The 26,972-nt window shown below is 41.4% G+C and overlaps 2 protein-coding genes and 2 long non-coding RNA genes across 10 annotated transcripts in view; 2 read left to right on the top strand and 2 right to left on the bottom strand.

The window, feature by feature from the left end:
• Nucleotides 1–12,367, bottom strand: part of hacd4 (3-hydroxyacyl-CoA dehydratase 4) — a 35,341-nt gene extending 22,974 nt beyond the window's left edge. Inside the window, exon 1 of one of the 3 annotated variants that reach the window (XM_081599409.1) lies at nucleotides 12,253–12,367. The gene's annotated coding sequence lies outside the window, so the exon portion shown is untranslated. Of the gene's footprint in view, nucleotides 1–1,754; nucleotides 1,952–12,252 lie in introns of those variants that run through there. The other 2 variants (XM_081599410.1, XM_081599408.1) reach the window with 2 other exon arrangements.
• Nucleotides 3,819–5,102, top strand: LOC145548642 (uncharacterized). The gene is made up of 3 exons (XR_014084653.1): nucleotides 3,819–4,190; nucleotides 4,260–4,330; nucleotides 4,405–5,102. It is a non-coding gene; the product is annotated as an uncharacterized LOC145548642 (long non-coding RNA).
• On the top strand, nucleotides 9,275–26,651 carry c18h4orf54 (chromosome 18 C4orf54 homolog). Of its 5 annotated transcripts, none has more exons than XR_014084646.1 (3): nucleotides 9,275–13,950; nucleotides 18,344–18,640; nucleotides 25,522–26,651. XR_014084646.1 is itself a non-coding variant. In XM_008434899.3 (2 exons), exon 1 carries the CDS (start codon nucleotides 9,275–9,277, stop codon nucleotides 13,931–13,933), a length of 4,659 nt encoding a protein of 1,552 aa, XP_008433121.2. In that variant the 3' UTR covers nucleotides 13,934–13,950; nucleotides 25,522–26,651. The 5 variants fall into 5 exon arrangements, 3 of the variants coding, with proteins under 3 accessions (XP_008433121.2, XP_008433120.2, XP_081455529.1); XR_536050.3 differs by having other exon boundaries at nucleotides 18,344–18,432; nucleotides 25,522–25,546; XM_008434899.3 differs by lacking the exon at nucleotides 18,344–18,640.
• LOC145548643 (uncharacterized) lies at nucleotides 15,963–18,374 on the bottom strand. Its single transcript, XR_014084654.1, has 3 exons — nucleotides 18,284–18,374; nucleotides 16,144–16,233; nucleotides 15,963–16,053 (listed from the first exon to the last, which is right to left on the bottom strand). It is a non-coding gene; the product is annotated as an uncharacterized LOC145548643 (long non-coding RNA).
• Nucleotides 26,652–26,972: the final 321 nt, after the last annotated feature.

Below are 26,972 nucleotides of genomic sequence, written 5' to 3'. Positions count from 1 at the left end.
AACCTTGTGATAGTGTATAAAATCATGAACTCTTTGAAATACCAGGAGACTTTAATAACAGATTCTATAACTCAGGGGTCATCATTGAATTATTTAGACAAATGATCCAAAACAACCAAATCAACCCAGAAAAGATTCATATGACTCAATCCCCACATCTAAATCCTGTGAAATTAGATCTGTGGACAGAGCTGAAGACAAAAAGGAATCAGGGAAGAGCCAGGATTTAAGTTTGATGAAGAATGCGGTTGGATTTAGCATTTTTCAGAGTGAGATTATGCTAATGGAATAAAACCTGAACTGATTTTATTCTGCTAGAATTAAAAATATATATTTTTTAAAGTTTTCTTGGCTCTAGTGGCCTTTATTTGAAAGTAGTTTGACAGGAAAGTGGGTAATGAGAGAGGGAAGAAATGCAGTGGGTCGTGCTTTGCTTCTGCGCCACCACAGCACCCCAGCACCCCAGAATGAAACTTTTTAAGTGCCAACCAATTAATCTGGTTCTGTATTATTTTTGTTTAATTTATATCATCCACCACAGCATACATGGAAAGTCTATCTTTGTCAGTATTCATTACATTGTGTTGCAAAACAATCATTTATAACACGCCCCATTTTATTTTTAAGATGAGTAGAATATGTGCAACCCTTTCTTTTATCCCTCTCTGGATTGCGGCTGGTCTCTGGCTGACCAGCCGCTTCTTCTGCCCTGTGAGGTGGGGCTGTGGTGCTCTCTAGTGGTTATAACAGAAAGATCAGCAGCGTGGCCCAGCTTAGCTCCTGGAACTCATGTTGGGGGACCAACCTGCAAATCTGTCAGACGGATGTTCAGTCAACACCAAGGGCTGTTTTAATGACACAGATGTTGTTGGAGCTTCAGTGTTTTCACGTTGTCAGTTTACATTGTCCGATTGTTGTGCAGAATGAACAGGAACATACTGATAATGAGTTTTATTCACTTAGAAAGTGTATTATTCAGCAGAAGTCCATGACTGTCGGTAAAGTCACACCATCAGCGGGTGAAGCTGAGGAACAGCCAGCCAGTGTTTCCACTGTTATCAGACAGAGATGTACCACACACTGCTTTCTTTCTATGTTCTTATTAAATCAGATAAGCATTTCAAATGTTAATGAGTTACTCCATGAGTCAGTGAAGTCTGAATTTTATTGATCTTAAGCACAGATTCTGTGTCTCAACTTCAGACAGAGTAAACTTCACGGTCAGCCTCATGATGTTGTGATCCTTTGGTTGTTTGGACTTGTAGTTTGTCATTTTTCTCTTTTGAAGTCTTTAGTCTATGCTTTTACTTATGTGACAGCTCTGTTTTTACTCGTCCGTCCTGTTATGCACACTCGGAGGCCGGTTGGTTGGTTTTTAGGTGATTTATTGCAATCTGTAATCAGTGGTTGATAAAACACATATGGCGCAGTGAGCCTCTCTACCGGTCAACCTATGGCTCACAACAGAGCGCTGAACCAACTGTGTAATTCACAAACAATGATAGTGAATTCCGACATTATATTTTCTAGGCCATTTGATCGTATAGTTTTAGAATACAAATAAAAGAATATGAATAATAAATACAACAGCAGTCATTAAAAGCTCTGGGGATTAGTGGAAAAGAAACATGTCATGTTGCCATAGAAACCAACAAACAAACAGAATGGCAAACACAACTGACAAACTGATAAATATAACAAACTGATACACATATCTGACAAAATAAATTACTGACATTTAATAACATAATTACCTGTAATCAGTGGTTGATAAAACACATATGGCGCAGTGAGCCTCTCTACCGGTCAACCTATGGCTCTGTGCAATGTAACAAAGATTCCAGTCACCCTCCTGAACAAACTTCCAACACCATTTAGAAGAGAACCGGATTTGTTGACTTACCACAACAGAGCGCTGAACCAACTGTGTGGAATTTTTGTTTTCTCATCCAATTTATAGGTAACCAGTAGGGGGCGCCAAAAACCACCAATTACAGGATAATTGTGAAACATGTTTTAGCAGCAATTTCATCTGTATAATAACCGTTACACTTATATCTTTGTTTAGTTATTCTTATTGTTTGTGTGTAGTTGATCAGTATTTATTTCTCTTACCATCCTGTTTCACAAAAGTAGGATTACAAAATCCAGGATAAGTGTTAAGGAAGAATTATTTATACAATTAAATTTAGCAAAAAATCTGGCTCTGATTCTTCCTGTAGATCCCGGGTTCTCTCGCGTGGCCACGTGTGGGGACAGAAACACAACAATGCGCGTTGACGTCACAGAATTACAGAATTTAATCCAATCAGAAGAAAGTATAAGATAGAACAGGAAACTGGAGAAACATACAAACATTGTTACCTGAGACAAGAAGACAGAGAAATATCAAGGACGTCCTTGGAGAAAGAGCTGGTGCAGAAGTAAACTAAAATCAGCTTTTTCTAAATTATTTCCCTTGTGCACAAACTTTAATACCTGTAGGTGTGTTTTCCTCTTTAATGTATTCAAATAAGGCGTATCTCTACTTGACCAACTGAGGCATCTCTGGCCCTTTTTGAATTTAGAAAGTCCCTGCAATTTTCTTAACACTATCCGGCTCTACAGCCATCTGGACAAAAAGAAACAGATGAAGGAACCTCACAGGTAGCTGTGAAATTCTGGTTTCTCTCCCGCTCTGCCAGGAACAAACCTTTAACACTGTATTTAACACTGTATTTTAATTCAATGAAAAGTTATCTCCAAAAACCCAATTTTGTTCTTCTGCACTCAGCATCTCCAAAGTTTAGTCCTGATATCAAACCAAAAGCAATAGATAATATCAACAGAAAATAATGGAGTACAATTCCTGTTTCTAACCTAATATAATATTCAAATAAGAATTAAGACATTAATTCACCAACCTAAGTATTTTTCTAATACTAAACAAAACATTTTCATTTGATTCTAATATAGTCAGAAATAATACAATTTCAAATACATTCATCATTGACTAAATTAATTCTAAAACAAGACAATACAATTTTCAGTGAAAGCATGTTATTAATAACTAAGAAAAATATCTTACAAATTAAATATTAGTGATTTAAAACATTTTATGTTATATTCAGTTTTTGCACCATGTCAGATGTTAGTTTTGGAAGACTTCTCATCCTGGTTACGTGAACCGACCAAAGTTCCCTTTCTCAGAGTAATTCAAGTGATACTGTCCTCCACCTTCCTGCATATGTTCATTTATGACCTCCTGTCTTTAATGATACGACCCCAGGGGTCTGAGCAGAAGCTCTCCTGCAGATCTCTATTCAATACTTACCCAGCAATAGTTTTAGTTTCAAATCACTAACAAAAACCTGTTCAAAATTAAGAAATTTGTTCTAAAAAGTTTAAACTGTGTTAAACACTAAAAATAGTCATTTTTCCTCAACAATAAGAAATAAAGCCAGGTTTGGCATAGCACCATCAGTTCATCCTGGCTTTAACCATTTTACAAAGACCAAACCAGGCTTGGGAGTTGTGACTGCTACATAATTGGTCTGGTGGTATAGATAAACATCTGGAGGCAACCTCAGCAACCACACACTAATGACAACAGAAAAAAACAGAAAAATCAGGAAAGAAGAAGAAATTAGAGAAGTAGAAGAGTACAGCCAACTGTCAGGGCTAACAGGTAATCTCTGTTATAATGGTAGAAACACATCTAAAGTTTGATCTGTCCTCTGTTGAATCATATTCAGTGATTGGGCCACCAGCCAGGCCATTTACACCTGTGTGGCAGCGACGGCAACACGTCACACAACTTCCGTTATGGCTTGAAACGGTGTATCTTTAGTTCCGGTGTGTGTAGTTAACGCTGTTTCTGGACTCTAAAGCTGTTGCCACAAATATGATTTGAAGATATATCACAATTTGCAAGCAATTTTTCTTCATCAACATAATCTAAACTGGACAAATTCCTCGCTGAATAATACCAGTTTGACTATGTAGTGGTATAGAAATGCACCTAATTCCACACAGGTGGTTGTCAGGTGAGAAGTTCCGGTTGTTAAGGTGGGTGTGGTATATAAGGAGCTGCGGCGTTCATTCAGGATGTGTCGTCTTTGCTCTTCCACTGTGTGGCTTGCGTCCTGTGGACTCTGGCAGCGGAAAGTAACAAATCACTGGCTGGTGCGTGCTACACTGAGATCCTGGTGGTAGGTGTGCTCTCTCCCTGCACTTCAGCTGATTTTGGTCAGAAAATCTAAATTGAATTGTGATTATAGGTAACGCGCCACTGCGCTGCGCTCCTTCTCTTCCTCCTTCTGCGAGTGTGTGTGCGTGTTTGGATCGGCAGGTAGGAAATTAACGCTCATCTAAGCTATAGTTTGTTAGTTTTATTTAAAATGGTGGCTAATTAATTTTTCCTAGGTCCCCCCACAGTCGGACCATTGCTGGTCTGTTCTGCTCCGATCTACTCTGCTTTGCTCTGTCTGCGTTCGTTTCCCGGACTTCTATCTCAGTCGTTTTTAAAGTTGGACTGCGGCGGTATTATCCGCCTCCATCGAAGCGGTGTTTGGGGTGTGGCATCGGCGCACCCATTTCACCCCCCGCTGTGGCGTGACAAGCGGGCCACGCATGGTCCTGATGTTTTAACTTGTATTGGCTATTGTTAATTTCTATTCCTTTACTTTTGTTTACGGCCCTTTTTGTATTTTATTTAGTTGGGCTGATATTGCTTTTCTCTAATTAGGTCTAAGATTGTTATCTTGGTTAACTGTTTTTCTTTTGTTGTTTTGCAGTTGCTGAGGTCCGGTGGCGGTGCTGGTGTGGTGACGGTGTCTTCCCCTTCTGCGTGCTGTGATTCTTGAGTTTGGATTGTCTCACTGCGTCTGTGTCAAATGTTTTTTTTTTTTTTTTTTTTGGTTTGCTGTGTTTGGCGGATGCCGTCCCTGTAGCGCCCCCTCCGGTCTGTAACTTCAGCTACTGCACTTACTTTGATTTTCTTTGTTTTCCTTTGTGTCCCATTCTTAAAAAAGAAACTGGTTTTAAAAAGAGCTTAATAAATGGTGGTTTTATAAATTTGAAACTGTCTCAGATGTGTTAACTTCATGCATAACTGAACCTGTGTGCCTTAAACCAAAAAAAAAATATTCTCTGGGTGAAATTCCCAGGGTGGCTTTGTTGTGCAACCTATTAAAACTAAAAGTTCACCAAATCTGAGTTTTCGTCTAGTATCGCCACAACTACAAAGGTACGTGTTTTGCTTTTTTCTAGCTGTTAGTTGATATGCTAGGATAGCAATAGTAATTTGTTAGCTGGCTAACATTACGTAGCCTTTCTGTTTTGGAAATGGAACGTATTTAGGCTCTAATCTTAATCAGATGTTTATAGTATAGACTGGGGTTGCCACCCGTCACGTAAAATGCATGATCGTATTACACCCTCCTCACTTACGCTAGTTTCACCACCCGCTCAGTAGCGACATTACCTGTAGCCACAGGTCCAAAACTTAACAGTTATGCCACACACCCGCTACTCCACCACATCCTGAGAAGTGAAACTCTTGCTACGATCAAGACATGAGGAGGAAGACGCCGTCTTAGATATAGATATTAACGTTTCACTTGAGAAATGTGATCTATCTCTATCCAAGCTCATTAACTTCACATTTCTCCAATGAATATTTATCAAATGTTATGATTAGAAGGTTAAGTTTCTTATACTTTGTTTTCCTGTGGTTGTAGACTTGGCAGTCGAAAATTGATAACATAGGAGTAACAACTTTATATCCCTTTTAACAGGTTACACTTGATTCTGCTGTGGTGCCTGTGGAAACGAAGTGCATGAAGTTTGTGCTCAGGTGGGAAAACCCTGTGGATCACATGGTGGGACTTCTGCTTCAGACTCCTCACTATAGTATACCATTGCCTCTGTCATCCACCAGATCACTGCAGACTGGCACCCGCCAAAGACCCTACATGAATGTCTTAAGTTGTAAACCCCGAGTACATACAGTTGAAATAAAATTGATACGCCTTTTGTAAATACATTTTCTCTATCAATGACTTAAACTGTTAACTGTAGTAATTATGTTTGTGTAATGTAGTAACCATGTACAGTGTTTACATAGATGTTTTAAAGAAACAGCCACAAACCGGTGCACAATGGCAGCTTTAATTTTAGCATTTCCTCTCCTCCACATACTTCATTGCCAGATGTGTAAAATTTACAAAAAGAAGCAATTTAAATGTAAAAGTTGCACATATGTAGATTACTCAAGAGAAGCTATTTACAATAGTTTTTATAGAACTCTACACATCAATTCATTATTAATATATATAAATTACAGGATAGATACACATAGATTTTATTTCTAACAGCTGCTAGCAGTAGTGAGTGTTCATCCAAAGGTTTCTCCTTTTAAATCAAGAGGCCCATGATAGTTTGACTAGGCAGCAGATGTCCCACAGCTGATTGACTGAACCTGCCATGGACAGAGGAACAAGACCATCCCAGATATGATGGGTTGTTAGGTCGGCTACTGTTGAGAAAGATGGACAACAAAACAAATCGAGAAATTATGAATCACATCAGAATATGTAAATTATTTGGCAGATAGCGCTTAAATCAATATTTAAAATGCTTTTCTAAACAGTGTTGGAAAATGTGTTTTGGTGAAACTTTTAACAACACAGCACTGACAGGCAGCGGTTTATACATTTCCTAACTGTGGCTACAGCTGCTGCTAGCTGGTTTACTCTCCGATCGGAGGCTGTTTATTATATACACAGTCGGAGTATGGTGGATTGACAATGAGTAATGACAGTTATCTAACACTTAAATGCTGTTTTATTAAAGTTAATAAAGTGAATCTAAACGTTACAGCACTGACAGAACGGTGTGTATTTTTTCTTAACTGGCTGAAGCTGCTGCTAGCTGGTTTACTCTCCGATCGGAGGCTGGTTTCTTTAAATACAGTTGGAGAATGGTAAATTGACAATGACTGATGAAGGCTAACATGTAAATACTGTTTTATTACAGTTAATACAGAAAGCGAACCTTTTAACGTTACAACACTGACAGACAGCAGTTTTCCCAACTGGCTAAAGCTGCTGCTAGCTGGTTTACTCTCCGATTGGAGGCTGTTTATTTTATACACAGTTAGAGAATGCATGGTGGCTTGACAATGAGTAATGATGGTTATCTAACACTTTAATGCTGTTATTATTAACCTTGCCTTTTATTATATCCTTAAGATAATGAGTATCCGTGAATTTTTCAGTCAGGTTTCCCGTGGCAAAATCACACCGGAAATAAAGATACACCGATTCAAGTTATGGCGGCCATTGTCTGACGTCATTTGAAAAGGGTCTATTCATTTAACCCTTGTGCGTGCGAGGACTGAGGCAACTGATACAAGTGATATGGGTGTGAGGTTGGTTGGACCCCATTTGTAAACAAGGGTTAAAAACAGATGTGCAGACATCCATCCATCCATCCATCAGCAATTAATCCATGTGCTTGCAACTACATGAGCACAGTGCATGGCACAGAAAATATTCTTAAAAGCGTGGTTTTTGGAATATATCTGACCCACATACAGAACATTCTCAGGACGAGGTTGGTAAAGGTTAATAACATTTATTGAACTATTAATACATTTATTTTATAAATTTATTATATTAATACATTTATAATATAATTCAAACTGTTAGCTGGGCAGTAGATCCGCTCAGGGGCGGATCTACTGCTCAGGGGCAGTACTGGGGTGGCAGTTGCCACCCCAAAGAGAGCCTTGCCACCCCTGTTGCCACCCCAGTTGGCGACTATGAATTCAATAAATTGTTATGGGAAATCGGACATTAAGCGCACAAATCTCTTTTTTCCGACAACATTGAATGCAACACAATGTAACCTGACACCTACTGCTGAGTAGCGGGAAGGAGAAGGAGAGGAGAGAAGGAGAGAAGGACAGAGCACGAGGCAGCAGCATTAATATGGATGGATATAAATTACTGGACTGGACATTACGTGACTTATCGTGCGCCACACCTGCGCCATTGCTGTCCATTGAGTCAACATTATGGGTGGTCAGGAAAATACCACAGTCACACAAAGAATCTGAAAATGGACGCAATATTTAGCGGTTAATTCAACCCTATGAATTAGATAACAAGGGCTTCAGATTTAACAGGTGAAGAAAAAGTTTTAACTTAAAGAAAACATAGAACAAGTGAGCAGTGGGTCAGGTATTCTAACCTAACTGTTGCTAGCCTATATTGACTTTGATAACCTTAACATGTGCTGCGCAGTTCGGTGTGTTTTGGTTCCGTTAGCACTAAAACAGGTCAACCCGCACACCAAGTCATCAGTAGAGCGGTGTTTAAATCAACCACCGCTGTGCTCAGGCGAAAACTTATTAATAATGACAATATAGACATCAAGCCTGACAGCATAATGTAACAGACTGAATGTTATGTTTTGGTGTTTTTGCTACTTTTTTGTGTGGGAAATGTTTGTTTTTTTCCCCTGATCGGTAATTTCTGCTCCGTAATTTCTGCTCCGTAATTTCTGTCCATCTGCTCGTTGAGCTGTTGTCTGTCGGTTGCCATGACAACGAGTCCATGTAAAGCCGACACAGAGCGAGAAAAGGCAGAATAGAAGTGGTGTTTGGTTCTTCACCTGTTTATCAGCTTTATTGTACTTTATTGTGTATATATATATACTGGCATATGCTGCCACCCCTGAAAAAAATCCCTGCCCCCCTCTTGCCACCCCATCAATATTTTTCTAGATCCGCCCCTGTGTATTTGCTATTTCTTCCTGCAGTTGGTCGTGGCACATTGAGCCAGGTTCTGGTTTTGCTGGAGGTTTTTTCCTGCTAAAGGGGAGTGAGTTTTTCTATCCACTGTCCTTACATAAATGTCCACTATGAGGGATTGTTGCAAAGTCAAAGACTTAATGCAGTCTGCAGGTTTTCCTTAGATGTAAAACTTTTAAAATTAGAATAATAAATTAAACGTGGCTACATTGTTTGATAAATGGGAACAAATTGAAAGAGATTGAACTGATTTTGATTCTCATTGTATGATAGATTCAATTGCCTAAAGAAACATACGGAGAACTAAGTAGAAAATGTAAAGCTAAAAGCAGATTTCTGAAGAAATTTATTTTTTATTATGACAGATAACTCAATAAACTGTTTACAACATTGTCATTTAACTTCAAATATATATAAAATCTAAATGGAGGCGACTACCGACACCAGCTTGAGTCATGTCCTAGACAGAACATGGTTATGTCTCTGGTTCCTTTTAGGATTTCACGTGTGCTGAGACGGAATGTCTGGCGTGCTCTGGTGTCACTGGAGTCTGTCTGGCCGGACGCAGAGCTTTGTGCACAGCACCATCTCTGGGTGAAGGAAGCAGAAGTCCTCAGTGGCCCCAGCTGCGCTGCCAGCTTTGTGTCAGACACCAAATGTAAGCTTAAACCCACTGCTGCAGACATGAAGACAGAGAGAAGATGCACCCAAACGCTGGCAGCGACTGGGCAGGTAATAGATCTGCTCCAAAAAGACGAGCAAAACATCCTGAAAATGCAGGACGAAACCAGATATGTTGATTTCGAGTCCGAGGACGAGAAGGTCTGTCGCTTTGGTCAGAGGAACCAAGTGTCTGTCATTGCTAAAAACGGTGGATTGGAAGCTGTTTGCGCGTCGGAGCCAAACTCTGACCTGAAGGAGATGCACACCAAGGAGGGAGGAGAAAGCACCAGAGGTGAGAAATGCATGAAAGTTGTGAGAAATCTCCCCTCTCCATCATCCTCACCTTGCCTGAAAAAAACTGAGACTAGCCTACAAATAGGAGAGAAAAGTGGTGAGAGTGCATTTACGCACACAAACGTGTCCAAAGGCATGGGCAGCAAGGCAGAGCGAGAGGAGGAATCCCATAGCACCAACAGCTATCTGAGTGGGAGAAGTGAGTGTGAGGACTGTGAGGAGGTGGATAATGTCAGCCTGGTGCTCTCTGATGAATCCGCTCTATCCTTAACCGAGGATCATTACATTACCACACATGAGATTCAGCTCTCGGAGTTCTCTGACCATGAAGGGGACTACGACCTGGGTGTGGGCTCCTCCACTAGCTGGGACATTGAAGATGAGAGCCAGATGTACCCATTTGTAGGCTACTCCTTTGCGGGTGAGAGGGGGGCTTGTGGGGCGCCCTGCACCAAGGGCGCCGCGGCAGTAGCAGCAGCGGTCAGCACTCTGCTTGAAAGTGATCTGAGCGATGCGGCCAAGTTCTGCGGCTCAGATGATCCCGAACAGAAGCAGGGTGAAGGACAGATCCACCTGTCAATCAGAACCACATCCCGAGCTATAAATGCCCCTGGCAGCATCCAAGAGGAGGAAAATATCCTTTATCATGCTAGGCGCTCCGGAGACATGAGCCGCTATGTTTTCAGGGGAGTGGATGGGAAGGCAGAGACCTTGTGTGACAGGGCGAAGTGTTTCATAGCCGCACCCGGACGCCCGCACGTTGGCGGCAGATTGAGGGGGAAAGAGGTCACAGAGTATTCCAGCGGCACGTCCAGCGCTGTCAGCGAGCTGGACGATGCTGACAAGGAGGTGCGCAACCTCACAGCCAAAGCCTTCAAGAGCTTGGCCTACCCTTACTTTGAAGCCATCAATTTCAGCACCTCCAGTGAGTCCTCTGCATCAGAGCATGGCCGGAGGAAAAACACGTGGTCCACATTTCTGGATCTGAAATATGGCAATGTGAACATGTCTCAGGGGCTGGACCAAAGTGTGATTTCCTGTCAAAACCCTGCGGCCTCATATGAAATAGGCAAAAACAGCGACAACAGAGGTTATAAGGGCACCAGTCAGCCCACAAGTAAGATCTTTGCTCTGAAAGCCAACCCCCGCAGCGCCTCGTCATCAAAGCAGATCCAGCTGATGGGAAAGTTTGGGCAGGGCCACAGCGGAGTGATCAGACTCACAGAGACTCTGAATTTTCATTGCAATGTCAAATCGGGAATGTCTGGGGAAGAAAGGCGCACTAACTTTGCGCAAAACGCAGCGGGATCACGTTCCACGGATGATATTACCAAGAGCCTGCAGAGCAGCCAGCAGAGAGGGGCCGGCAAGCTGCCCTCTAAAATCATGGAAGACACGCATAAGAAAGCCATATTCGCCTCCAGTTTGTTAAAAAATGTTCTTTCTAAGAAGATGCAGTTTGAGCAGGAGCGCAGGATGGAGAGGGGTGAGATCAGCGAGCCACACCAGGCGCCGTCCCCGGGCTTTGTGCTGCAGGAGAGCAACAATAAGTGGAAGGGGAACAGGGAGCTGGAGAGGCAGAGCTCCAAGTTCTCTGAGAGCGGCTGCGACTATGCCATAATGTGCGTGGATGAATTAGGGGACTTTGTGGACAGTGGCTCATGTGATAGTAAGAGGCAAGACGCGTGTGCTCCCACAACAGACACTAATTTAAACTCGGCCAATGAAGCTGGGATTGATACTAAAAAAGGCGCATTGCATCGCAGCCAAAATAGCGCGTTCAGATGCTGGAAGGACGAGGAGCTAGAGTTTCAAAAGGATCATAAAAACCATCAAACTCTGCTGGACAAGCTGCCTCCAGCTGATGACAAAGAAAGTGAGTGGGATCCGTTCTCTGCAGGCTGCGGTAAACTGACTAAAATGTCTCATTTGTTTGTGCCAAGTATCCAACTGCTACCCAGTGACAGAGAGGTGCGCCCGCAGCTGCAGAGAGGAGCTTATTCCTGGAATGGAAGCAATACTTTATACATCACGGACTCCAGGAGCTCAAAATCATCCAAATCACCGGAAATTAAAATCAACCTAAGAAGCGTTAGAGACAATAAAACGGAAGAGTTTGGAGGCTCCAAGCAGCGCGCCTCGAATATCACCGCTAGCCCATCAAGTCTGATCAGAACAGAGGACTTCAAATGCCAAGCCCTGGCTGCGGCTCTGAAGGGTGAGTCCTCAGATAAAGTTCCGCACTTTATGGTTCGAGACATCAGAGATAATAAAGGGAAGTTACAAACTCCCATACACCAAGTCAGAGATGTGCGTAAGCTGGTTAAAAGTTCCTACCACTTTGTTTCCTTGGATAAGAACGAAAATAAATCAAATTCCTTTAGCTCTGAAATTCATTCAGAGCAAAAAAAACAGATGCAAAATAGTAATCCTAACTGTGTGTCCCCCATGGTGATAAAATGTCAGTCTGTAAATACTAATAATGCAGAAAAACCTACCGGAAACCTTAAACAGGAGCAGTCTGACACATGCAGATCGTCTCCAGAGGGTGTTAAGAGTGCTCTACCCCAGAAGGCATCAGGGAGAGCAGCAAATACCTCAAACAACTCAGAGGGAAGCACTGGGATGAGCAATGAGGGCAAAACAGGTGCAACAAGGCAAGAAACAGTGTCAGAGACGGCAGAAAATAAACCGGAGTCAAAAGTCACAAATCAAGTGGCTTTGGAGAAACTCCAGGCCGCAGTGAAAACCATGGAGCAACTTTATGTGTTTGATAAAAATGAGTGGAGGAGAAAGAGTGAGCCTGAGCGTCTGACGGACAGCCATGTGCTGTCACTGATAGCCAGTGAAGAGCAGCAAGAGTCTGAGGAAGGAGGAGGGAGAGGGTTCAATACAGACAAAGCAGTCAGAAGAGATTCCTACCCAAATATAGACAAGACCCCCCTGGCATTATCAGCGCCCTCCAGCACTGACAGCTCCTTAAGGTGGCTAGATAAAGACCTACTTAAAGTGCTTCAGTCATCCAATAGCCATGATGAAAGGTTGGTCACTAAGACAGTCCAAACAGTTGGCACCATAGGGAGCAAGAACATGTCCAGCTTTAGCTCCAAACCCAAGGCCTACAAAGCTGCTGATGTTCCTCAATCAAACACCACCCCACACACACCTTTCAGTGGCAAACGCTTTGCACCAAAGTCTCCTAAATTGCCTGTGTCATTCAAAACCACTCAGACAGGAGTTAGTGGGAAGAAAGATGCTGAACCAAAGGGAGTGAACCGATTTGAGCATCAGTTTTCAGGTGCATCGGTTGACAATGAGAACTACCTAACCATCCCGGTCAAATTTCAGCCCAACAACAGTAAAATGGCCGCAACTGCAGATAAAACCTCAATAAAGACTCTTCACCATCAATCACTGCCAACCCCTCCTACAGTACATGAAGATTGTGCCTCTAGAGTCCAGGAGGACTACGGTCAGAGGACAAAACGTTCCAGTATTGTAATGGAGACCCATTCACCAGAGATCCCCTCTGCTACTATTTATCACTCCCTACCAATGGCTGTGTCTGCCAATCAACCACAAATGTATTGTTTTTCCCCAGCAATCACTCCAGCCCCCACCCTGGACCCCTTTCAGGCGACACAGAGGAAAATGCTGCTGGATCCCACCACTGGAAACTACTACCTGGTGGACACGCTGGTGTCCCCAGCCACAAAACGTCTTTTTGACCCAGAAACAGGCCAGTACGTGGATGTACCCATGCCACAGCCTCCGGTGACACCAGTACCAATGCCTATATCGCCGCTAGCGCTCAGTCCTGGAGCATGTGGTCATACCTACATGATCTACCCTGGCTTTATGACAACCCCTTCAGTGATACCTCCTCGAACGCTGGTACAGTCACAGATGTCCGTGCCATCAGAGGTAGAGGGCGTAGAGAAGTCTTCCTCACAGCCGTCTGAAGGAATGTACATGGAGAGTCCTTTCTATATTGCAACTGGGAAGCCTCCCCAGGCAGCTTCAGAGGCTCAACAGCATGGTGCCCCCAACAGGCCACAGCATGGATGTTCCAGCATGAACCAGCCAGTCATCAGCATCACCTCCCAGCAAGGGCCAAGGATCATTGCCCCACCCTCGTTTGACGGGACCACCATGAGTTTTGTGGTAGAGCACAGATGAGTCGCTAAGCTGGACAGGTGAGTCCTTCACATTTTCCCTTATTTTTGCCTCTGGAAGAATTGGAAACCACAGTTCACCTCACCTATTTATTAAAATAACAAATAGGTAACAAAAAGGCGTTTGCCTTTGTCCTGCTGTTATGGACATGGTCTTTTAGTCTGAGGGACATGGATGGGTTTTTTTTTTTTACTTAGTTTCTTTCTCTTGAAAAAATATCTAATAATTTGGGTTATCATAAGAGAAACAAATGAGGGTTAATTGTTCTTACCATATTTATATAATTGTCACAATTTTAAACTTAATTAGTATGCTAGATATTTAGTTTGTAAAGCAAATATCTAGCACAAAACTAAATATTTAGTTAGCTGAAATAGTTATGCCCAAACTAAATATTAGCTTGCTAATTGAACAGTGAAAATATGGCCCGTCATTATTCAAAAATAACCAGAATTATTTGCTGTTAATTTTTGACTGTGTAACTTAACATTTCAGAAAAAAATCAGAAGAAATTTAGGCTTTGGAAAATTAATGGATAATTTTAAAAGTCAATGAAAGTAAGAATAATCCTGACCAAATATCTGTAATTTATGTTAACTTTTTGTTCAAACCATTTGTCACTGCATCAAACTGTCTAATTTTAGATTTCCCAAATTTTCTGCAAGTTACAGTAAAAACAAGCAGACATAAAAAGGTGTTTGTTGCATAGCTAACATCTGTAAGATTTCCAAATACAGTGACAATAAAATTGTCATGTTGGGTTCAAGTCTTTTAACCCACATACAGAACACAGTCAAGAGAACAGGAAATCAGATAAAGTTTATTTTAACAGTGGTGAAATATGAGATTGTGTGGTTCTTGTTTTGTGGTTGGGAAGCCAGAGTCGTCAGCACTCTGAAGACAGTGGGAGAGATATGGTGAGTTGAAGGTTAATCACACAGGTTGAATTCTGAGGGAGAGGAATGATCTTACATCGAGAGTTTCCGCCAGGGGGGAATTACTGTGGTCTCTGGGGTTGTGGTCTCTTTCCAGGGGCCCTTGATGATTCTGGTTCCAGTGAGGTCCAGATAGAGAGTTCTTTGGAGGTAAAAAGGTTGCGGCAAAGGGCGGACAGATAAATTCTTGAGAGGAGAGGTGAGGAGCAATCCGACTGCCAGTGTGATTCCAGGAACTTGTCAATGATTCTTCAGCAAAGGCGAACAGAGACTCGGGCAACCAATGGGTAAAATCTGCGGTGTCATGAGGAGGAAACCAGAAGGCCAGGAACTCGGTCTACGCAGTGGGAAAAATCTAAAGTGCCATGAGGAAACACCTGAGAGAGAGGCAACAGGGAAAACTTACTTGAAACAATCTCAGAGAAACTTCAAAGAACAGATTCAGACGGGCGCTGAGTACCATAACTGTCAAACACTCAGGTGTAGAAGTGCTAGCAGTCCATACCTCATATACTCCTAGGTGATGAGGTGATTGATCACAGGTGTTCCGACTCAGTCAGCAGGCACGCCCTCCACGCAGTGCAGCCTCAAGGCACCATCTGGTGGATGATGAGGGAAGCAGCAGACAAACAGAAAACCCCCACAAAAAGCCAAAACCCCAGTTCCCAACAGTACCCCCCACCACCACCTGGCGGCCCGGATGAACGGTAGTCGGTGAAAAGGGAAGAGTCAAGAATAAATGATCCAGGGACCCACAGCGGTCCTCTGGGTCATAGCCCTCCCAGTTGATGAAGTACTGCCAACCACGACCTCGCTGATAGGAGTCCACAATCCAGCAGACGGAGAAAGCTGGATGCCCATCGACATCTCGGGAGAGAGGAGGTGATTGGAAGGAGGGCACATTGTGCTGGTCTGAACAGGTTTAACTTGGGAAACGTGGAATGGATACAGAGAGATAATGGAAGACAGAGACGGACTGATGACCTTTTCGACTTCATAGGGATTGATGAACCTGGTTGAGAGTTTTGTGGACATGGATGTAAGGGGAATGTCACGTGCAGAAAGCCAAACCTTTTGTCCGGGTGAATACTGTGGAGCAGGTATTCTCTTGGCAAAGAAAGCATCGGTTCTGTTCTGTGGTGTTGAACTGAAGTTATGGAGATTTCCTTTTCATCTGAGGGGAACAGTCTGCGTGAGAAAAAAAGCGCACGGATGGTTCTTATTGTCAGAGTCAGAAAATAGAGATAGAACAATGAGGGGTTTTGAAAGCTGTCTTACATTCGTCCCCCTGGTGGATGCAAAGAACATAGTATGCGTTCCTTAAATCTAGTTAAGGGAATCCTGTTGCACCATTAACTGGTTCGAATGCTGAAGAGAGAAGAGGGAGAGGATATTTATTTTTAACAGTGATCTGATCTCTGTAGTCAATGCACAGCCTCAGAGATCCATCCTTCTTCCCCACAAAGAAAAATCCAAAATCCGGCACCCAGGGGAGAGAAAGAGGGACGAATAATGCTGGCAGCCAAAGAGTCCTTTAAGACCTTCTCCATTGTCTCCCATTTGGGTCGTGAAATGTTGTACAGTCGGCTGGTGGGTAGTGGTGCTCCGGGAAGAAGATCTATTGCACAGTCATAGGGATGATGAGGTGGAAGAGAGAGTGCTTTGACTTGCTAAAAACAGGTGCTAAATCATAATATTCTGCTGGAATGGTGGATAAGTTGGGAGGGTCTGCTTCCTGTGATTTCGCCGGTGGCGGACCCTGGAGGAACTGCTGAGCAGAGACAGCAGGTGGAATGACAGTTATGTGACCACGATTCAATATGCATTTTTGACCAGTTGATATGGGGGTTGTGTTGTTGTAACCATTCAAAACGAAGTATTATGGATGAGTTTGCTGCGGGAAAAACAAAAAATAAATTTGTTTGCTGTGATTACCACATGTGATAACTGCAAAGGTTTTGTCTTGTAATCTGAGGTAGTGCTTTGCCATCCAAGGAGGAGAGGCATGGAAAGTGGCATGGTTTTGATGGACAATATGTTGGATTAAACTGGAATCAAATGAGATTTTGTTCGCAACCGGAATCAATCATGATGAACAGAGGAACGGAGTGATTGTTGTGAAATAGAGTTGCGGGTAACAGAAGGCGAGAAAACTTTTCATTATGCCAGTAGAAGCCAGTCTCTTTGCTTCTACTGGCGGACCTGAGCTTTTGATTGAATGGGACAGATGGAGATGAAACGGCCAGGGGATGCACAATAAAGACAGAGACGAGAGGTCATCCTTTTCTGTTTTTCCTCCAAGTTAGACGGGTGAGACCTATTTGCATTGGCTCGGGTTCTGTGAGGTTCTGCGGAGGAGACGGAGAGTGAGAGGGAATAGAGGAAGGGAGCAATCTGACAGGAGGGTTCTTCTTGTTTCTTTTCCTAGTTCTAGCACAGATCATATTGTCTAGTCGGATAGCTATACTAATTAATTCTTCCAGTGTAGCCAGTTCATCTTTCAAAGATTCATTAAGGGCTTGAAAATAAGCTCTTTTTAGGGCATGTGCATTCCAGCTAGAAGCTGCGGCTTTAATTCTGAAGTTTATGGCAAAATCTGCCACAGATCTCTGTCCTTGTTTGATTGTCCATAATTCTCGGGAGTTGGACGTTTTATCTGATTCTTGATGAAATACTTATTTAAATTCTGTCAAAAAGTCTCCGAATGTGCAACCAAATGAGCAGGTGAATGAAACTTCTGCCCAGACTAATGCCCATTAGACTTCTGGCCAGTCTAATGCTCGGTCAGTTAAAAGTGAAATTATGAAAGCTATTTTCTCACCATCATGGGAGAAACTTCGAGGGGAATGATTGAAAACTAGTGAGCACTGTAGAAGGAAACTTTTACAATGGTTTATATCACCTGAAAATTTGTTTGGAGTTGGTGGACGGATTTCGGAAATTGTGGAGTGGTCAGTAGTTCAGGAATGGAAGCGGAGGATGGAGCTGGAGCTGGAGCAGAGGTCTGTTGGGGAGAGCTTTGTAAAAAGTTAGACAACTCTTCAAGACATCAATTTGTTTCAGCTTGGCAGGAACCCGGGTCTCGTAAAACAGTATCATGGGTTTGAATGAGTGAATGTTGTTCTGCCAAAGTTCTCCTGAGAGCATCTGTGAGGTTTGACTGTTGTTATGTTGGGTTGAAGTCTTTTAACACAGATACGGAACACAGCCAGGAGAACAGGAAATCAGATAAAGTTTATTTTAACAATGGTGAAATACGAGATTGTGTGGTTCTTGTTCTGTGGATAGGAAGCCATCCACAGAACATGGAAGACAGTGCTGAAGTACTGTCTTCAGTACTCTGAAGACAGTGGGAGAGATATGGTGAGTTGAAGGTTAATCACATGGGTTGAATTCTGAGGGAGTGGAATGATCTTACTTGGAGAATTTCCAACAGGGGGGAATTACTGTCATCTCCGGGGTTGTGGTCTCATTGCAGGGGCCCTTGATGATCCTGGTCCCAGTATGAAGTCCAGACGGAGAGTTCTGTGGAGGTAGATAGAAGAGGCTGTGGTGAAGGGCGGTCAGGTAAGTTCTTCAGAGAAGAGGTGAGGAGCAATCTGACTGCCAGTGTGAATCCAGGAACTTGTCAGTGACTCTTCAGCAAAGGTGGAGCGGGACTTGGCAACCAGTGGGTAAAATCCACGTCATCATGAGGGGGAAACCAGAAGGCCAGGAACTCGGGCTACACAGTGGGCAAAATCCATGCCGTCACGAGGAAACACCTGAGAGCGAGGTGACAGGGAAAAATTACTTAAAATAATCTCAGAGAAAATTCAAAGAGCAGACTCAGAGGGATGATCAGTACCATAACTGGCAAACATTCAGGTGTCAAAGTGCTGGCAGTCCATTTCTTATACACTCCTAAGTGATGAGGTGATTGATCACAGGTGTACTGACTCATTCAGCAGGTATGCCCTCCAGGTAGTGCAGTCACTAGGCACTGGACAGGTGAGTCCTTCACCTTTATTATTATTTTTGCCTCTGGAAGAACTGGAAACCAAAGTTCACCATAACTATTTGTTAAGGTAGCAAATAGGTAACAAAAAGGCAAATTGTCCTGGCTCTGGGCAGGGTCTTTTAGTCTGAGGGACAGGGGTGTTTTTTTTTTATATTAGTTTTTCTCTTTCTTTTGGAATGTTATTGAACCACCATGGGATTTAAGTTTATTCTTAAAGTCTACAATCAGTTTCATCAAATCTGATTAACCATGAAAACAAAAAAAGTATTACATTGAATCTGAAAGAGTATTTCAGGAGGAAGCAAAATATCGTAATTTTTAGGATCTTTGCTTCAGATCCTAGAGATCTTTAATAAGATCAGATACACGAGGAAACATGCAGAAAGATTTGACAACTGTAATGCTATCAAAGTTTTTCCATATATTTTTGAGTAATAAATAAATAATTAAATTATTCTGACATTTTTAATTTTTGTTTCTATTTAGTTGAAGAAAGTTATGGCAGGTCTGCACAGTGGCGCAGTTGGTAGAGCTGTTGCCTTGCAGCAAGAAGGTTCTGGGTTCGATTCCCGGCCCCGGTCTTTCTGCATGGAGTTTGCATGTTCTCCCTGTGCATGCGTGGGTTTTCTCCGGGTACTCCGGTTTCCTCCCACAGTCCAAAAACATGACTGTCAGGTTAATTGGTCTGTCTAAATTGTCCCTAGGTGTGAGTGTGTGTGTGCATGGTTGTTTGTCCTGTGTGTCTCTGTGTTGCTCTGTGACAAACTGGCGACCTATCCAGGGTGACCCCGCCTCTCACCCAGAATGTTAGCTGGAGATAGGCACCAGCAACCCTCCCAACCCCACTAAGGGACAAGGGTGTAAAGAAAATGGATGGATGGAAGTTATGGCACACAATATTCATTATATTGAAAATACATCTTTATTCTACATGGTAAAAAAAAAAAAAAACACCTTATAGACCAGTGTTTCTCAACCTTTTTTGGCCCAGCGCCCCCCTAGCCCTTATCCAGGTCCCTCACCGGCCCCCACCAAAGAATTTGTAGGCTACTTTGCACTGACCATTATTTTATCATTAATATTACTATCACTGTTGTAGTTGTTTTGATTTTTATACTTGCTTCTGTATTTATCATCAAAAATTATTTCCCAGAGAACAAAAAAGCCATGGGAATAGAAATTATTTTCAAAGGTGTATATGAAAAATGCAATGAACATTCAAGTTAAAATTGGTAATAGCAGCCAATCAGAGTGGAAAAAATATTCTTATTTTGTGCCATTTTCTAGTTGTTAAATATTCCACAAAATGACCAGATAAAAGATGTTCAACATGCCAGTTTAAACGTTGAACTATTTGCAAACCGACTGAGGCTCTGCAACATTAAAACATGGATAGAACTGTAACTACATTAATCATAGCTCTTCTTCTCTTCAGTGTCTGTCGGTTTCTGGTGGTGCAGCTCTGTGCTGCCTTCAGGAGAATGGGTCATCAGAGTATTATCCATAAAACTTCACCCACATGGCATTTATTGTGCAAACCAGAGCTTTCAGTGGAAAAACAAAAGTTCCAGGTCCTTTTAATGCCATACAAATATGAGACAGAAACATGGATTATATCTTTATATAGTCTATTGATTTATAGATTAATAGTTTTACTGGACAGAAATTACAAAGAACAAATCTGGTTCTTAATCAAATCCTAATGAGTCAAATTGTAAGTGTCATGGAGTCATCAGCCTCATGACATTAACACTGACATGAAAAATAATATTGAAGAAATAAATATATCAAATCTAATTTAAAACATAATTAAATTAAAAACATAAATAAGTGATCACTTCTATACTGTTATGGTCTGTAAGATATATTTATTCTCAGTACAATATTATTTTGCCTTTTATATGGAAATAGTGTGTTTATTCTTGCCATACAGTCTCTGTACTAATTATTGCTCAAAAGGTCTTGCCATACCAGTTTATTCCTCTGTACTTACTTTAGTTTCTTAGTTTATTCTTGCATTTTGTTCTTCATTTATTTCCATTTAGTTTTATTTGATTAGTATTATCCTCTCTTGGTTTATTGCTATGTCCACTTTAGTTTCTTTTCTGTTGCTACATTTATTTTATAGTTTATTGACGCTCATCATCAGTAATCTCATCACCTGCTGCGCCTCCTAATCGTCATGTGTTTCACATCATGTGTTGAGCGTCGGATTCTCTGTTTTTATGCCATAATTCACATCTAGTTCGTCGCTCCGTTTTATGTCCCGCTTCTCCTGTTTCAGAGTTTTGCGCAATGTGCGCGTCTTTTTTTTTAAAGCCCCTAAGGTGCAGGGCGGTCGGGAAACGTATCGATGGGGAAAAGGCAGACTGACAGAAACCTTTTAAAACAACGGAAACAATTTCTGCATTCTGATTATTGAAATTTAAAAGTGCTGTGTTGTTCTATCACCCCCGTTTCATACCGGACCACTTACAGCACCGTGTTAACGCTATAAAATGAACGCTCTCTTTATTTAAATGGGTTCATTTTTCAGAGGGATACACAGTGAGGGTGTCGTGATTTTAGCTACCAGTAGCAGGAGAACGGAGCTGCGCCAAGAAGCTAACAGAAGCTAACAAACACTGAATAGAAGATGAGCTGCCATCGCTGGCGGAGATTTTTTCAAAAGGGGGGCGCTGGGATGCCTTTGGGGGGCGTTTGGTCGAAGGTAAACTTTACACCTTAAATCCACAACAATACCAATTTAGATTTTGAGCAACTTGGTAAAACTGTACTGTGTAAAAGTAAATCATGCTTGGCTGCAACTGTATCGATGGCAGCTCTTCTTCTATTCGGTGTTTGTAGCTTCATGGCGCAGCTCCGCTCCGCATCAGTTCAGCATTACACCAGCTGATGACGCTGCTGTGATTCACTTTGTCTGGTATTTATGTAGGCTGCATATGTTTTGGCAGTTCTGTGATCATATTAAAGCAGCAATTCATATTAAAAAGTGTTTTATTTCCGTTTGAAAGCTGCCCGCTTCCATGAAGGACAACAGAAAATTGCTCTTATAACATGTAATTACTAAAATCACGATGCCCTAACTTTGTATCCCTCTGAAAAATGAACCCATTTCAATAAAGAAATAAAGAAATCCCTCCATGGGTGATACCACGATAGAGAGCATTCATTTTATAGCGTTAACACCGGTGCTGTACGTGGTTCGGTATGAAACGGGGGTGATAGAACAACACAGCACTTTTATATTTCAATAATCAGAATGCAGAAATTGTTTCCGTTGTTTTAAAAGGTTTATGTCAGTCTGCCTTTTCCCCATCGATATGTTTCCCGACCGCCCTGCATATTAGGGAGTTAAAACAAACAAACAAACAAACAAACAAAAAACCGCCGCGCACATTGCGCTAAACTCTGAAACAGGAGAAGCGGGACATAAAACGGAGCGACGAACTAGATGTGAATTATGGCATAAAAACAGAGAATCCGACGCTGAACAGTGAAAAATGATGAACACATGATGTGAAACACATGATGATTAGGAGGCGCAGCAGGTAATGAGTGAAAATTACTGATGGTCAATAAACGATCAAATAAATTTAGCAACAGGAAAGAAACTAAAGTGGACATAGCAATAGAGAGGATAATACTAATCAAAGGAAACTAAATGGAAATGAATGAAGAACAAAATGCAAGAATAAACTAAGAAACTAAAGTAAATACGGAGGAATAAACTGGTATGGCAAGACCTTTCGAGCAATAATTAATACAGAGGACTGTATGCTAAGAATAAACAGACACTTCCAGATAAAAGGTAAAATAATATTTTGAAGTGCCATGGGCAGGGGCGGAACTACACATTATTCAGGTGGATGCGAAAACATAAATCGGCGCCCCCCCACGAAGGAGCGTAGAAACATACGCTCGCTTTCCCCCCAGCCCCCTCCTCCAGACGACGATACATTTAGGGCAAAACTCGCTACATTTACCCAGTTATGTGCGCGAGGTGAAGGAGCGTAAGGGGCGCGAAGTGTACGGAAAACATAATCGGTGCGCCGATTCAAAACATCTACAATAATGATAGTAACATTAATAATAAAATAATTGTCAGTGCAAAGTAACCTACATATTCTTAGGTGGGGGGCGGTGAGGGACCTGGATTAGGGCTAGGGGGGCGCTGGGCCGAAAAAGGTTGAGAAACACTGCTCTAACACAAGGGTGCCCAAAGTCAGTCCTCGAGGGCCGACATCCTGCATGTTTTAGTTCTCTCCCTGCTGGTAATAGCAACTTTTTCAGCGTGTCATTGTTCTTCTTAGACATTCTAATGAGCCATCATTTGATCCAGATGCGTTAAACCAGGGAGAAAACTAGAACATGCTCGAGGACCGACTTTTGCACCACTGCTCTAACATAACATTTGATCTTCTCTAACTTAAAGAACAGAGCCAGGTTTTTCAACCAAAGAGTGGATGTGGATGTTCTGATTTCCACGCTTATAAGATTTTTCTTTGGGTGATTAGAGTTGAAAAAGCCAGAATATTTTTAAAATCATGTGTTATTGATGTACTCTCCCCTGGTACTCCAAATATTGCCAATTCAGCACTGGGTTGATTGTCTATTCCAAAACTTCAGATAGGGTCTGAAATATCATAGAGCAGAGGTTGCACAGTTTGTTACAAGACCAGAACATGTGAGTTAAATTTGCCTTAAAGTTCACTGACTACAGAACATATCCTTGAGAAGCTGACTCTGCTGTAATGAATTCTATGAAGAACATTCGACTGAATTAGTCCAGGTCGAGCACATGAAGTTGACCCGTTTACGCTACACAATGCATGATACCAAGTCTCATCAGAGAAGTTTATTTGAAGTTCTTCTGACCGTTCTACTCTGATCTCATTGAGCGTTACTGTATTGGGTGATACAGTAACGCTCAATGTAACATATGTAACAGCATTTAGATCTCAAAAATCTATATGCTGTTATAGATTTTTGAGATGAGACCTCTACCTTGTGTGGGAGTTTACAAAATGATGTCTACTCCACCCTTTGGAGGTAAATTGGGAAAGCAAGGACTGGTGTTACGAACAAAATCTCAAATCTGGAGATAGTGGAATGGGGTGGAACGCTAATTATATTAATTTCTTAGCTCTATAATACATAAGTGAAACAGCCACAGTGCAGTTGTAAAGTTTGCAGCCTAACATGTCTCTGTACCTTAAAGACGTGTTTATGTGGAAATTATCAGAGTATTATATCGACATTAGAGTCTTCATTGACAGAAATGTTTCATGTTTGTGGAGGAGGAAAGGTTCAGATGAAAGCAAGTGTCTGTTATCTATGGGACCTGAAAAGCCTCAGCTGCTGCTGGACATCATGATTCTGGCTGGCAGCTAGGAGCTGCAGCAGTATCAGTTGGTTTTTTATAGGAGCAGTCATTTAAAGACAGAGAAGGCGAGAAGTCAGCTTCATTACACAGACACAGCAGCAAATAACCTTGCCTGCACTCTGAGGGAATATTTTGAGGTTTCCTTCTTGTTTGCCAATGAGACCCACAGAATGGAGGGCTCAATTATGTTTATAAAGTAAAATGGTAGTCAAATACTCTGTATAAGGTGGAGTAAGCAGAAGGGTGCAAATTTAGCCCCTAAACTGTCATGATGACACTCATTGACTTACATGTAATGATTATAAGGGTAATTAGAATTCAAGGGGTGAAAATGTCCTCTGGAGGCAAGGTGGTATGCTGTAAAGATTACCTTCAGACTTCATGTTGGGAGGGGGCTTTGACTAGACCCAAAATTGTACATAATGCAGGCAGATTTATCTTTTCGGGTGTTATCACATCTTTGATTGGGCACCAAAACTGAACAAATAATTCCATTTCAAGCTGGTGCTGTTCACTTTCACTCTGCACTGTGTAAAATGAACCAAACCCTTTAAAAACCTGTTCCTGGCAATTTTCGGTAACCTTTGTAGCATCGAGCTGGTGCATTACATACGTCAGAGACGAACGTCAGCTATTGGGTAACATTTAAAGTTTCAACAGAGTCCATGCCTCCAGGAAGAAATTGTTTCTTAATAGCCAAGGGTCCAAAAGACCCTCTGGAAGGAGCAATGCGTAGAAGAAGGAGTTGGTTTTTACCAAGCTAAGTTGATGGGCTAAACATAGTGTCCAGTCCATGTAAGGGCTGACAAAAATGTACTCATACCTCCCACCTAGGATCACATTAGATTGGTCAGTTATATTTAGATGTCTCAGGAATGCAAACTCCACACATAGAAGGTTCCTGCGGGGGTTAAACCAAGTACCTGTAGGTGAAAGGCAGAATTGTTCACTCAACAATGGCTTATCACCAGCATCAAAGAGAAGTCTTTTAACTTTATAATGTCCAATAACATTTTCCCTGAAAAATAAATGAATCCTGGTAAATAAAGGTTTTTTCAGCATTCTGTATGCAATAGTCAAATATACTGATAGAGAGATAAAACATTGACTATTTATGTTGGTTTTAAGTCCAGTTCTTTGATCAATGTGTGTGTGTTGTACATCATTATAACGATTGCTGTAAGTGCAATAGGCTGAGTGGAGACTAGGGTTTCATCTGATCTTACTGTGTTCATAAGAACTTTCTCTCTTCTGTTTTTCTCCCCTGTAGGACTGGAGCTTTCGTGATCATTGGCCACCATTGCCATTGGTTTATCCTCTTCATTGTTTTACACTGATGTTAAGTCTGCTGAGCAATTTAGTTGTTCAGGTATTCTATCTAACTGCTGCTGCTGAACCTTTTTTGACTTTCTACAAGATTGTAGTTCATGCTTTTTTTACACCACTGCTAAACCAAGAATGAATGCCTTTGAAGGGATTCTTTACCCACTCCTGAAACTAAATAGAGTATGATTTGGAAAAAAAAAATTTCCAAATCAAAATAAAGATTGATTTATCTAATTTCTTTTAATTTTAAAAATAGAAGAAACTATTTGTTTTGAAGAAACTACTTTATACAGTTATGAATCCAAGTACCTGTTCCCTGTTAGATTTTGCTGAATTTACCAAAGAGTTTTTACAACTTTAGTTGTTATGATGACTTCTGTGTTGGTGCTTTATGATGCACACAATGTGTTGATTCAAAGCTCTTTATGTGCATAATTTACAATATTGCACATTTTTTAAAAGCTAAAGTTGGAAAAAAAATTTATGTGACATGTCTTTTGTTTGTATTGGTTTCTTTGAGAATGTGGAGCTGCTGGACAGTCCTTGTTAATACATGTCAGGCATCATTGTTATTCCAGATTTTTCTTTTATAATGAATGGTATGAGTAACTGACAGTGATGAATGCATTTATTATGAGAGCGCAAGCTGTCTTATTGAATTATATTTCATTCTCATTTTTAGAAATTTCATCTTGCCATTTGTTTTCTTTGTGTCTTTTAAGGGAAGATTTATACTTTGTACATAGTTTATTTTTCCCAAAGTATGCCTGATAGTGGTAAATTTTTTAAAGTCTTACACTTTCAGGGGTAAGTGGAAGTAGGGTTTGCAAGACAAGAAAATGAATACCCGAGACTTTGTGAGGGATGTGTGGGTGAAGAGTGGAGGGACTTTGTAGAAGTAGGGTAAAAAGCTGGACATGACGCATTATGTTTTCACTTTGTTCAACTGATTTTTTTGTTTTGTTTTGTTTTTCTGCATAAAAAATGACTTCACAAAGTTAGGTCTTGACTTTGCAACTGTGAAGATGGTATATGTTGAAATACATCATTAAAACAGTACTTTTGAACTGTAAATGTTTTTTACATATTCAAAATGTTAAATTGAGGTTGTTTCTGCTCTTATGTTGTACTTTATTATGACACAAAAACAAACATTTCTCCAGTTATGTTTCTGCAGTCACTTGTTGACTGACACATGAAATCAGTGGTGGTTCTTTCAGAAATAGTTCCCTGGCCATAGCCCCTCCTAATGCTATCCTCAACCAATTCAAACTAAAGCAATTAGATGATTTTCCAGCAGAAAGCTTGTAACCTATAGTTTCCAGTACTCAGTCAGAAGCAAGTAAAATTACATTCATACGACTTGTTCAGGGCACAACTGATAGATAAGATCTA

Source organism: Poecilia reticulata, chromosome 18 (genome assembly GCF_904066995.2).
Source record: "Poecilia reticulata chromosome 18, P_reticulata-male-v2, whole genome shotgun sequence".
Classification (NCBI taxonomy): Eukaryota; Metazoa; Chordata; class Actinopteri; order Cyprinodontiformes; family Poeciliidae; genus Poecilia; species Poecilia reticulata.
Note: the sequence above shows the minus strand (reverse complement) of the source record. Positions and strands in the feature narration are given on the sequence as shown.